General features: G+C 32.8%; 1 protein-coding gene across 4 annotated transcripts in view; it reads right to left on the bottom strand.

The window, feature by feature from the left end:
* Positions 1-8,701: 8,701 nt before the first annotated feature.
* The window catches only part of LOC127738079 (zinc finger protein 11-like), a 32,202-nt gene continuing 26,218 nt past the window's right edge, over positions 8,702-14,685 (bottom strand). For all 4 annotated transcript variants that reach the window (XM_052249168.1, XM_052249166.1, XM_052249169.1 and 1 more), the window contains exon 2: positions 8,702-12,778. In XM_052249168.1, coding sequence (XP_052105128.1) covers positions 9,930-12,764 — 2,835 coding nt within the window. In that variant the 5' untranslated portion in view covers positions 12,765-12,778 and the 3' untranslated portion in view covers positions 8,702-9,929. The remainder of the gene's footprint in view (positions 12,779-14,685) is intronic.

The following is a 14,685-nucleotide window of genomic DNA, read 5'->3' as shown; positions in this document are numbered from 1 at the left end:
TTTACAAAATTTTATCATCGGTTCAAGGATACCATTCGTAAATGTAAATCAACGTGCAGACATCTTATACGTTCAGGCATTTCACAACCAATCATTTATGGTAATATTCTATACAAAGTACAAAATGTCTGTCAGACTTGTTCAGAAGGGGTGTAGTTAAGATACTGCTGTCAGGTCATCAAAGATGTCTTTTTTCGGAATTAATATTTATTCTAAAACCAGTTGTTGGCATGATACTTAACCCATAACGGGAGGGCTTGTGCTTGATTTTCATATGATGGAGACTTAATCTTCCAATCAGTTTAATTGAGGTCTGGAGTTGGCATGTCAGTAACTGCTAGTAGTCCTTTGTTAATTTATGCTGATCATTGTCATTTTGCTTAGTTTCTTCTGTTACGTATTCTAAAATCGGACTCGGACTTCTTTTAAACTGAGTTTTACTGTGCGTATTCCACATTTACTAGAGGTATAGGGGAAGGGTTGAGATCTCACAAAACATATTTAACCCTGCCGCATATTTGCGCCTGTCCCAAGTCAGGAACCTCTGACCTTTGTTAGTCTTGTATGCTTTTTTAAATTTTGGTTCATTTATATGTTTTGAGGTTTTGTGTTACGTCGATTTTCACTGAACTAGTATACATTATTGTTTAGGGGCCAGCTGAAGCCCGCCTCAGGGTGCGGAATTTTCTCGCTGTGTTGAAGACCCGTTGGTAGCCTTGGACAGTTTTCTGCTCTTTAGTCGGGTTGTTGTCTCTTTGACACATTCCCCGTTTCCATTCTCAATTTTATAGTATATGATCGTATGCACATACACTTGATTACAGAACTTTGACTAAAATTAACGAAATATTTTTATGCATTTCCATTTTCCCCATCGTTGCCGTTTCCATGGTAATGGCGGTCATCTTGAAAATTCAAAACCATAAATGCACATCTGGACATGGGGATTCTCATTATGATGCAGTGTATCAATGTTTGTCAAATCATCTCCGGAAACTAAGCTGGACAAAAAAAGTGTGGAATGTCAAATAGAAGAATAATAATATTTCACCCCTTTTACTAAAGGGGTGACATAATAAGAAAGAAATTATAATTTCAGGTGAAGACAGACTTCAGTATTTTATAATATGTTTAGGAAAAGCTCACGAGTTCGGACGTACTGCACCTTAATCTACGAGTTTATAAACAATATTGGCACAACACTTGGATATGCTACCTTAATTAATTAGATTTTACAGGTACAGCTGAAATTTCCAATCATATTGTTTAATCTATAAAAATATGTAAATGTATAGAAGAGGGACGAAAGATACCAGAGGGACAGTCAAACTCACATATCGAAAACAAACTGACAACGTCATGGCCAAAAACAAAGACAAACAACATAGAAAACTAAAGACTAAGCAACACGAACCCCACCAAAAACTGGGGTGATCTCAGGTGCTCCGGAAGGGTAAGCAGATCCTGCTCCACATGTGGCACCCGTCGTGTTGCTTATGTTATTACAAATCCGGTAAATAGTCTTATTCGGTAGGTCACGTTCGTGAAAAGGGAAGGGTATTGTAGTTACGACATGAGGAACATACCCGATATCATCTGTGAAACGGTTATTCCATAACGGTCAACCAACTCGTGATGGCGTCCGTAAAATTTACGAAGGGATGACTTCAACTTCACCATTTAGAACTCTTGGTTTAATAGCTTCCTTGTGAGCAGCAATCCTCTATCAAGGAAATCATGATAGGAAATACAAGCCCGGGAATAACGATCAATTGGGAGATATATACTCCGTATGCAGGCGCTGCTGGAATGTTGCTATATAGAAATGGAAAGTTCACAATTGGGAAGCTGAAATCATCTCTTTTGTCGTAAAGTTTTGTTTTCAACCGAACCTCATTGTCAATTTCTAGATGCAAGTCAAGATATGAGGCAGACTTACTGTAACTGTATCTGTAGTATCCTTTATCTCTAGTTCGATGGGATAGATTCGTTCAACATAGTCACCAAATTTTGTATTATTTAGTGAGGGAACATCATCTATATAGCGGAACGTAAAGTTAAAGGATATTGCTAACATCTTATCTTTCTTCCTAAGAAGTTCCTGTATGAAGTCAGCCTCATAATAATAAAGAAACAAGTCGGCAAGAAGAGGGGCACAATTGGTTCCCATAGGAATTCCGATAGTCTGTTGAAAAACACGTTCTCCAAACGTTACAAATATGTTGTCAATCAAGAAATCAAGCATCTTGATAATGTCAGTTTCAGAGAATTTTTTGTTTGAATCAGAGTGATTCTTTACAAAGTAGGATTTATCCCTCCCCAAGACAAGATACTTGTATCTACGTTCTCCATTCTTTTTAATGAAACAAAGTAATACCAACTCTTTCAATTTGTCTTTTAGTTTGCGAAATCCTTTATTTTACAGTTTTTTCCACAACAGAACGAGATTTACCCAAACCATACGATGGAACAAAAGCACCACTAAGGAAAAACAATGAAGGGCCAGAAATCAAGTATGTGACTCACAAGTATGCCATATAATACATTCAGTATAGAAGCATGCTGCTTCAAATTCATGTTCGTTGGAACAGTTTTACATTGGCCGACTTGCGGCAGAAGGGAAAACTCTTTTAATGGTCCTATATAAAAGCAAGTGTTAATATTTGGGATACGATTTAATGATTGATTGATTTCTGTTTAATGTCGCATCAGCGAGATTGTGTTGAAAGATAATAATATTTGGATATAAATTTGAAAGAAACCTCTTTTAACCATTGGTGCCAAAATTTGTTCAAATAAACCAAAGTAATTTTAAGTTATTTGCTATTTATATGAACAATTGTTGATTATAAAAGATTATGATCAACAGATAAAGTTCTTAAACTACACTCTTTGTGGATGAATAATGAAAGAATGATTACAATCGATGTTCCGTCAAGTCACGGAGAAGATGTTTGTTTTTTGACAATACCAGTCACAAATAAAGAATTCAACAATTGTAATGATTCAGGTTTTATTGTCCAGATTAAATGGCCTAGCTATTTCAGATTGAATATTTTATGAAGGTTATCCACAACGTTGTATAGTAGGCATATAGAATATCGTACGGAATTGCCCTTGAAAATGCGTCAACACTTAATATGCAATTATCTAATGTCAAATCTATTGTTGAATCGTTAATTATTTATTTTCAATTCTTTTAAATTGACAGTCTGTTATAAGAGTCTACCAAAATGCAGCAATGTGGGTTGTACGACAGTGCTCATCATAAGCCAATTATGAAAAGAAATTTCTAGAAAACTAACTATACGGTCATCTTGTCTTAAACAACCCCGAACTACAGGAGAAATCAAATCAAGCCTGTCTCTTTACCCCAATGCTTCCTAGCTACAAAAGCCATGTTGACTGCTAGTTAGTTAACGACTAAAGGAGAAGGTCCAGCAGGGACCTATTTTGGCCTAAATTTTTAATCAAGAACATCTGGTGAAGATTTTTGACATTTTTGAAACACTTAAGTGTCTTCTTCAGTCGATTCAATAAGTTTGTGTAAAAGATTTGAACTGATTTGGTCAGTAATGACGCTCAAATTCAAGCTAACATATGAAAACTCTATCAAATATGCCACACATCGTCACTTTTCAGATGGTTTTCGTCTAAAATGGAAGTGGCCGCATTCGTGTTCAGTCTCAAACTTCACAATTATATGTTACGTATAATCATCAAATACAACATATATTTAAATATTAAGACTGAACACAAGTGCGGCCACTTCCATTTTAGACAAAACCCGTCTAAAAATTATCACAAATGCTAAGATTGTGAAGATTCAGTAATGTTGCATGCATTAATGATGCTAGTACCTGATGCATGTGCATTGTATTGTCATAAAACAGCCCACATTTATGTAATAAAAGTATTCTACTTTCCAATAAATGAATAAATAAATAGCTAAACATTTTTTTTTTACAAAATTTTAAAATTTCATATTTTAGGGCCAAAAAAGGGTCTTACCGAGTCTACTCCTTTCAGAAACTAGAATCAGCACAGTGCATGGTTAGTGAGTAGAACAATTTAGAAAATACGGGAAAATGATAATAGAAGCATCAGTCACTGTCTTACAAGAACAATAAGACTGATCTAAAGTCAAATTTGTCAAAGATTAAAACCTTGTTTTTAGTATCAAAATACAATACATAATTTGAGTTTAACGGTTGAATCGAAAAATATGTTGTCATCGCAAAAACATGCCACCAAATCTTGTGTTTGCGAGTGAACTACATAACATCCACTGGATGATAAAGGTATTAGGTATTAACAAATCACTTGGAAACTCAACATATACCCCTCGACACTTTCCAAAGCGGAAAATTTGCGGTCTGTTTTATGTTCCTTTGGAATTAAAACTACTTAAATGAGCAACTCGACGGGTGTCACACAGAGCAGGATTTGTTCAAATTCAATCAGGATGTTGACTTTTTTCACTTTTGCTATTCATGTGACATAATATACATGTATACCATACCGTATTTGCACATAATTAAAGGCCGTGTGAATTGTGATTGTTTACATCCCATTTTGTAATACGGCGGATACTTGTATCATTTAAATCCCACCACATTCCCTATTTGTATTTATCCTGCAATTGACCTTTCTACTATACTAATACAGGTGTATAGGTTACACGAAGCGATATACGTATACTAGACGTATATAGTCTCCTGGTATCCTGTTTCTGTTGCGAGCGAACGGTTATGTCAAATTACTGTTTACGTCACAGTTCAATTTGGGGTCCTCATTGCGGTCCGCGTTTAAGTCATGTCGATTTCTTTCAAAAACAAATTCAACGATTGGGATGGAAAAAAAATGTACATACTTCTTTTTCATTAACATTCTAGAGAATCGTACTTCTTTTTCATTGACATTCGAGAGAATCATACTTCTTTTTACATTGACCTTCGAAAGAATCATACTTCTTTTTCATTGACATTCGAGAGAATTATACTTCTTTTTCATTGACATTCGAGAGAATCATACTTCTTTTTCATTAACATTAGGGAGAACCATACTTCTTTTTCATTAACATTCGAGAGAATCATACTTCTTTTTCATTAACATTCGAGAGAATTATACTTTTTTTCCATTAACATTCGAGAGAATCATACTTCTTTTTCATTGACATTCGAGAAAATCATTCTTTTACATTGACATTCTAGAGAATTATACTTCTTTTTCATTGACATTCGATAGAATCATACTTCTTTTTCATTGACATTTGAGAGAATCATACTTCTTTTTCATTAACATTCGAGAGAATCATACTTCTTTTTCATTAACATTCAAAAGAATCATACTTCTTTTTCATTGACATTCGAGAGAATCATACTTCTTTTTCATTGACATTCTAGAGAATTATACTTCTTTCTCTTTAACATTCGAGAGAATCATACTTCTTTTTCATTGACATTCTAGAGAATCATACTTCTTTTCATTGACATTCTAGAGAATTATACTTCTTTCTCTTTAACATTCGAGAGAATCATACTTCTTTTTCATTGACATTCTAGAGAATCATACTTCTTTTCATTGACATTCTAGAGAATTATACTTCTTTTTCATTAACATTCGAGAGAATCATACTTCTTTTTCATTGACATTCGAGAAAATCATTCTTTTACATTGACATTCTAGAGAATTATACTTTTTTTTCATTAACATTCGATAGAATCATACTTCTTTTTCATTGACATTTGAGAGAATCATACTTCTTTTTCATTAACATTCCAGAGAATCATACTTCTTTTTCATTAACATTCAAAAGAATCATACTTCTTTTTCGTTAACATTCGAGAGAATCATACTTCTTTTTCATTGACATTCTAGAGAATTATACTTCTTTCTCTTTAACATTCGAGAGAATCATACTTCTTTTTCATTGACATTCTAGAGAATCATACTTCTTTTCATTGACATTCTAGAGAATTATACTTCTTTTTCATTAACATTCGAGAGAATCATACTTCTTTTACATTGGCATTCTAGAGAATTATACTTCTTTTTCATTAACATTCGAGAAAACCATACTTCTTTTCCATTAACGTTCGAGAGAATCATTCTTTTACATTGACATTCTAGAGAATTATACTTCTTTTTCATTGACATTAGAGAAAATTATTCTTTTACATTGACTTTCTAGAGAATCATACTTCTTTTTCATTGACATTCGAGAAAATCATTCTTTTTCATTGACAGTCAACAGAATCATACTTCTTTTTAATTTTTGACATTCTAAGGAATGATATTTATTTTTCATTGACATTCCACAGAACTTTACTTGTGAATTTTTATAATTGTATAGAAATTAATTATTCATTATAGACTATCTAATGAGTCGAGCCTTTTCCAACTGCATTTTTACATTCCCTATTTGTATTTATCCTGCAATTGACCTTTCTACTATACTAATACAGGTGTATAGGTTACACGAAGCGATATACGTATACTAGACGTATATAGTTCCATGGTATCCTGTTTCTGTTGCGAGCGAACGGTTATGTCAAATACTGTTTACGTCACAGTTCAATTTGGGGTCCTCATTGCGGTCCGCGTTTAAGTCATGTCGATTTCTTTCAAAAACAAATTCAACGATTGGGATGGGAAAAAAAATGTACAAAATTAATTGCAGGATAAAGACAATAACTGTTTAGTGTCTTTAAATATCAGCTGTATTTGTACTGGGCTCGAAACAGGAGTAATAGCTCGCTGAAGCTCGCATTACACCTGTTTCTTAGCCTCGTACAAATACAGCTGACATTTAAAGACACTAAACAGTATTGTCTATATACATGTACTTCTTTAACATTGACATTCGAGAGAACTATCATTTCTCTTTCATTGACATTCGAGAGAACCGTACTTCTTTTACATTGACATTCGAGAGAACTATCATTTCTCTTTCATTGACATTCGAGAGAACCATACTTCTTTTACATTGACCTTTGAGAGAATCATACTTCTTACTCATTGACATTCGAGAGAACCATACTTCTTTTACATTGACCTTCGAGAGAATTATACTTCTTTTTCATTGACATTCGAGAGAATCATACTTTTTTTTCATTAACATTCGGGAGAATCATACTTCTTTTTCATTAACATTCGAGAGAATCATACTTCTTTTTACATTGACCTTCGAAAGAATCATACTTCTTTTCATTGACATTCGAGAGAATTATACTTCTTTTTCATTGACATTCGAGAGAATCATACTTCTTTTTCATTAACATTCGGGAGAATCATACTTCTTTTATATTAACATTCGAGAGAATCATACTTCTTTTTCATTAACATTCGAGAGAATTATACTTTTTTTCCATTAACATTCGAGAGAATCATACTTCTTTTTCATTGACATTCGAGAAAATCATTCTTTTACATTGACATTCTAGAGAATTATACTTCTTTTTCATTGACATTCGATAGAATCATACTTCTTTTTCATTGACATTTGAGAGAATCATACTTCTTTTTCATTAACATTCGAGAGAATCATACTTCTTTTTCATTAACATTCGAGAGAATCATACTTCTTTTTCATTGACATTCGAGAGAACTATACTTCTTTCTCTTTAACATTCGAGAGAATCATACTTCTTTTTCATTAACATTCGAGAGAATCATACTTCTTTTTCATTGACATTCTAGAGAATTATACTTCTTTCTCTTTAACATTCGAGAGAATCATACTTCTTTTTCATTGACATTCTAGAGAATCATACTTCTTTTCATTGACATTCTAGAGAATTATACCTATTTCATTAACATTCGAGAGAATCATACTTCTTTTACATTGACATTCTAGAGCATTATACTTCTTTTTCATTACCATTCGAGAAAACCATACTTCTTTTCCATTAACATTCGAGAGAATCATTCTTTTACATTGACATTCTAGAGAATTATACTTCTTTTTCATTGACATTCGAGAAAATTATTCTTTTACGTTGACATTCTAGAGAATCATACTTCTTTTTCATTGAAATTCGAGAAAATCATTCTTTTTCATTGACAGTCAACAGAATCATACTTCTTTTCAATTTTTGACATTCTAAGGAATGATACTTATTTTTCATTGACATTCCACAGAACTCTACTTGTGAATTTTTATAATTGTATAGAAATTAATTATTCATTATTGACTATCTAATGAGTCGAGCCTTTTCCAACTGCATTTTTACAGTTTACTGTGCTGTTATATCACTGTCCCGATTAGTGGAGGGAAGAGCGTTCACAAACTTGTTTACCCCGCCACATTGTCAATGTGCCGGTCCCAAGTCAGGAGCCTGTAATTCAGTGTTTGTCGTTGGTTGCTGCCTTTAATTTTTGTTTTTCGTTTTTTTATAAATCAGGTCATTGGTTTTTTCGTTTGAATTATTTCGCATTCTATCATGTCGGGGCTTTTTATAATCGACTATTAGTATATGGAATGGGTTTTGTTCATTGTTGAAGGCCGTACAGCCGTACGGTGGTCAATAGTTGCTTAAATCCGCTATATTTGGACTCCGTTTGATAGTTGTCTCATTGGCAACATACCTCATCTCCTTAATAAAAGCCCTTATTTTCTTTTGAGTCTTTTAAAAACTGATTCAGGCGAAGTTGATGTACATTAACACCGATTGTAATTGAATAACACAGAACATGCTAATCAAGTCATTGCACTTTTATTTTTTCACTTTGTAAAAATAAATATAACACAATTAGTCCCACTATGAAATAACGCATCAATACAAAAAAAGTCTGTGTCAAATGGAAACCATATCCCACCATGAAGCGTTATCATAAAAATGTATTACACATCTATTTCATGTTAAACTACTGACTTTTAAACCTAAAGGTGGGAGCATAATATCAAGGTCATACCATTCCTTCAATGAACATAGATCATGAAAACAACTCAAACATTAATCTGATAAATCAATCAAAAGATGTTTCTTCAATAGATATTGTAAAATATATTTGTTGAAACAATTTGAAGCTGTTCTGAGCACGTTTGCCGTGCTCACCCAAACTGCAAACTTTCTATTGTAACTAGCAGTTGATATATTTTTATAAAATCGATATGTGGAAAACCTTATAATCGACATATAGTGTCTACGAGCTTTAAAAATCAATAACCATTCAATTAACCTTGAAATATGTGGTTAATTTGCATTTTGATATCAATCAAGTCTTTACAGCAGTTAAAACCGGAGACATAAGCAAAACTTAACTATGGAATCGATGTTATATCAGTCTTTGGACCCAAATTTTGAATATTTCTTTTCTTGATCTATAATGTTTTTAAGTAGCACTGTGTTTTCTCTCAAATCTGTTTTTAAACTCTGAAAGATAACAAACAATTAAGCCGATGATCTATGAAATCGAATAACCCCTCCGTCAGACTTATACTTTTACAAACTATTCTAGCAACTTTGCGATAGCTTTGTGTGCTTTAATAAGTTTATCGTAAATAATCATTGAACTATAAAAACGAGATAACACAATCCTTTAAACTTTCTATGTTGGAAAACTATTCTCTGGAGTAGTTTCATTGTGCTCTCCATATCAAACTATCTATACCTTAAACTTAAATCAAATATTCTAACATGAAACAGACTTGTAAATGGACGGATGCGCAAATAGACGCAATACATGCATACTGCTTGACATGATGGGGCATTTAATATTATGTGGATTCATTTATTTTCTAGAGTACCAATTTTCGTGCATTGAGGAAACATTTTCGTGAATATTCGATTTCGTAGTTTTTCAAAAGTCTTTATAAAAGCCTATAGAAAATTTGTAATTTGTTGAAAATTTTAATTTGTGGTTCACCTGTTTCAACGAAATCCTTAAAATTTGGTATCCCACGAATAACGAATCCATAGTAATATCTACTTTAATTTTCCCAACCAATGAAAATTGACAGTACTTGTCCGATGTTGCTTTGATTTCTTTTCTGTATAGTTAAAAAGGAAAGGAACACGTTTTTTGTGGTCGGATGATTCAATGATATTATGATTGTTTGTCACATTGCACTGGGTCTGACTTGATGATGATGTACATGATGACACAGTCATTTTACTGTCTAAAGTGTCTCTATCTGATTCGAAATTAAAATCATTGACATCACTTACTAAAGAATTAGAACCTCTACCGTAATCTTCTTTCTCGGTTTTGATATTACAAATGGTGGTATCCACGGTATTTATAGAACCACCCTTATCTGCATATGTTTTGTTTACATCTATACTAAGCGGAGAATACACGCTCTCAACATCACTTAAAGCTATATTCATTTTCTCTGAATATCCACTGTCTGTATCACTTAAAAATTTACCCCGAGGAGAAAATGAATAACTGTAACTTTCTCGTGGTGAATTAACAACACTACTGGATTCAATTGAGGAACCGACACTTTTTATATGAGATGAATAAGGATCACTCTCCATATAAGGATGTGAAAAGACTTGGTCATTTCGTGGAGAAAGAATTAACATCTCTTTTTCATTTGAAGAACAATTGCTAACAAAATCCCGTTGTTCAATTTTTTGATCAATAGAAGTATGTACAGGAGAACCATTTTCTATTAAATGATCACTGTTTTTTGGAAGTTTATTTTCAATGCCATATCCTTCGTCATCAGGGTCTCGTTTAATTCTTTTTAATGGTATCATTCCATTGTCATGTTCTTGTAAGAAGGAAGCATCTTCAATATATCGAGTTTCTTTACATACCGAAGCGGACACTTTACCAATTCTTTTATCAATCTCCTTCGATACATCACGGGCAAGAATTTTATTTTTCTCAAAGTGCATTAAAATGTGGTCTTCTAACTCCTTCTCTATTACAAACTTTTTATCGCATATATCACATTGGTGTTCTGTAGAAGAGTCAGTATTAATACGTTTATCTACTTCGTTTGCCAACTGGACTGTTTCATTAAAGTGATATTCGGGTATGTGAGAATCACGTACAGGAATATAGGTTCTGCCATCCTTTTCGGATTCCGATGTATCACAAGCAGAACTGGTCATATGATCATTTTTTACATGTTCTTCTAGTTGCTTCAGCTGAGAAAAAGATTTACCACATGCTTGACAACAACAAGTTGTAAGATTTGAATGAATTAGAAGATGGTACTTTAAACGTTTAAATTTTGCAAACTTCTCACCACAAAATGAGCAATCATACATTATTTTCTTCCTTCTTAACTTGTTTATCGTTTCTTTTTCTGAATGCTTGAGAACATGTGATTGGAGATCTTTTACGGTTCTAAACGTGTCGCAACACAGGTCACATTCCAACACCTGACGATTCCCACTTTCTAGCATATCCTTAACATTGCTCATTTTTTTCTTTAAAATACAGGCATTTTCGTTTAAATGTATTTTTTCATGATCTGAGAGAATAGTTTTACATGGAAAAACTTCGCCACATATGCCACAGACATAAGGACCTCCCTTGGTGTTATTATACTGTTTAGAAAACGATTTACCACCACCATATTTAAGTTTGCAAACCGCACAAGTGCATGGTGAATCCCCTTGATGTCGAATCAAAGTTTTCGTCACGTTGTTTCCTGAAGAACAAGTTTTTCTTAATGTATGAGTTTCATGCAATTTCGAAATTGCAGGTAGGTGAGCTGTCAAATTTGAATTTAGCTGCACATGTTTATGAGTTGACTCGTGTTCCTTTAAATGTCTTTCGTGGTTAAATCCAGCCCCACATGCTTTACACTTGTAAGGATATATCCCTATATGAGTCAGAATATGTTGCTCCAGAAGGTTGTCAAACAAAAATTCTTCTCCGCAAACAACACACGTGTAAGGATTCTCCGATTCATGAGTTTGTATATGAGTATGTAATGATTTCTCCGTAAGAAATCTAGCATCACAAACATGGCACTGATGGATTTTTTTTTCTGCGTGTGTCTTCAGGTGTTCTGTTAGAAACACGTTATCAACAAACATTCTCCCACAAATACCACATTTATGTTCCGATTCTTCTAAAACATGTGTTTTCATATGTTCTTGTAGTTCATGTTTCCATTGAAATACTGATTTGCATATTTGACAAGTGTTTAAAACGAGGACGCTGTTGTGTTGCGTTTCAATGTGAACACTTAAGTAATGTTCTGACCAAAATCTTTGTCCACATCTTGGACACTGGTAATTTTTTTCTGAAGGATGTGTTCTGGAATGTCGTATCAGGATGTCATATGATCGAAACTTTTTATTACATACATCACATTTAAAAGATTTGTTGGCTGCTGGGTTAAATTTGATCGTACGTTTGAAGTAGGAAGAAAACTTGTCAGTTTCTCGGTAACTGTCATCGGAATCAGTACTATCTTCGTGATCGTGTTCTTCGCGATGAATTGTTTTAATTCTCTCCGGTTTTGATTCACAAAATTTACAGCTACATTGTTTCTTTATCTTAATATTCTTACATGTACCCAGATTATACAATGGTCCGGAATGTTTTGGTTGTATTCTTTCTAAACTCATATCAGAACCGTCAGAAAGTGTAAACGGTTCTTCTTTTATAAGAACAGGTATATCCTCATTACTGTTGTTGAGATTTTTGTTTGTGTAGTTCCTTGATTTGAATTCAATGTCGGATACATCACTTGTTTTAGAATCTTCGTCTGTATTACCTTTACTAAGTTTATTTGCTATTAACTCGTTGAATGTGTTTTCGTCCAGATCTTGTATTTTTGTTTTCATAGCTGTCTGAAGACCTGAAAAATAAAAACAGGTAGATCATTATATATATAACATGACTTAAATGTTAATCCAATCTTTTACTAACATGAATAGCAAGAAAACCATAGTAAGAAAAGTTGGTATAATTAAATGACTTCATTATCAAAATATTTAGACATATCAATCTCAAATTTTTAATATGAATTAAAAAAGAAGATTTGGTATGATTGCCAATGAGACAACTCTCAACAATAGACCAAATAGTTTTAAAAGGTTTATTTTGAACAGATTAAAATTAAAGTAAAATCAAATCAGTTGTGGTATTCAAACGATTGCAGGAAAGATATGTCATTTGGAAATAAACTCAGAACGTATAGACTTTTTTAAAGAGAAATATACGTTTTGAACCCTATTTGTATATAGCCAAATTCAGGTGACGAATTTAAAATAAGTAACTATAATCTTGAAATAGAGAGAGGTATAGATACAGAGGACTTCAGGCAACAGATATAATTTATAATCTTTGTAAAAAAGAAATTGAAGACGATCTCGACTTTCTAATTAAATGGTAAATTTGTTTATTTTAATGGTAAGAAGACACATTTTTCTCTAATGAATATATATGCATTTATAATTTAGATACATTTGTAGTTACAATTGTGTTTGTAATTATGTGTTTATGACAGCCCCAAGAAAAACAGTATTTTAATCCCGTTTTCTAAAATTTTAGAATCACTGTATTTGTCAATGTTAAAACATATATGTATATATATATATATATACATTATTGTGTCTTCTTTCTTTTTCTTCTCATTTTATTTATAAATCTAATTGCAACCAAATCAGTGTAATGATTGTAATCAATTACAGGCTGAATAATGAACAAGTAGACATATTTTCTATCTAGTCATTGTTTTAGTTATGGTCCATCGTGGTCACAATTTGAAGTTTTACCTACAAATAAGGGCCATTTTAGAGCCTTATCGAGCCTACTTGATTATTCTGCTTGTAATGGGTGTCTTAAGTTGACAATAAAATATTGAACTTAAACTTGAACTTGCAGTTTTCACGGCTGCTTTTGCAGTACAATTTTGTTAGAAACCTCATCCCGTAATTGATTATCCCTTTTACTGTTTCATTTAGTATTATACACGGGACTGGAAAGTTCAAAATGATCCTGCTTAAAATTTTAGAAGACAGTTTTTTACTTTATATTATTGTTAATTATAGCCCTGCCTCCAACACAGATGATAAATAGAAAAAAAATGTGAACTCAACATAAATAGTGACCTCAAGGTAAATAATCCTATTATTGTTCACTTTTGGCAACCGACACTTGAACAATCATTGAACCTTGCATACAGATACAAACTAACGACATTTTACACGTCTTTTTGGGGCCCTTTATAGCTTGCTGTTCGGTGTGAGCCAAGGCTCCGTGTTGAAGGCCGTACTTTGACCTATAATTGTTTACTTTTTACACATTGTGACTTGGATGGATAGTTGTCTCATTGGTACTCATACCACATCTTCTTATTTATATTGACATGCATTTGTTTACATCAAATCAATTATATAATATATCTTTACATTGTCTGTGAAGGAAATACAAAAATAATTGATACGCACAGTATAACGGTTACATTAAAGGGAGGTTAATGTTCTGAAGAAGAGGAAAAAAGAAGTATTCGTTTCTAGCTAGTTTAGTACATTCTTGAGGAATCATTGTCTAATTCATATAGCTAATGTCCCATTAAATATATTTAACACCAGTCATGCATCACAGATTTGTTTCTAGTAAATAGTGCGATGATCATCATTTAAAGAGTGCCAGAATGGTAGTATCCACGTTTTATAATAATCAATAACGATATTTAAGTAATAATTCAATGTATATACAAGTTAATGGGTAAATTGGTCCCGCCCTAGAAATATTCTTAAG

Source organism: Mytilus californianus, unplaced genomic scaffold (assembly GCF_021869535.1).
Source record: "Mytilus californianus isolate M0D057914Y unplaced genomic scaffold, xbMytCali1.0.p SCAF_4, whole genome shotgun sequence".
Lineage (NCBI taxonomy): Eukaryota > Metazoa > Mollusca > Bivalvia > Mytilida > Mytilidae > Mytilus > Mytilus californianus.
The sequence above is the reverse complement of the archived record's forward strand: the minus strand, read 5'-3'. Positions and strand labels throughout refer to the sequence as shown.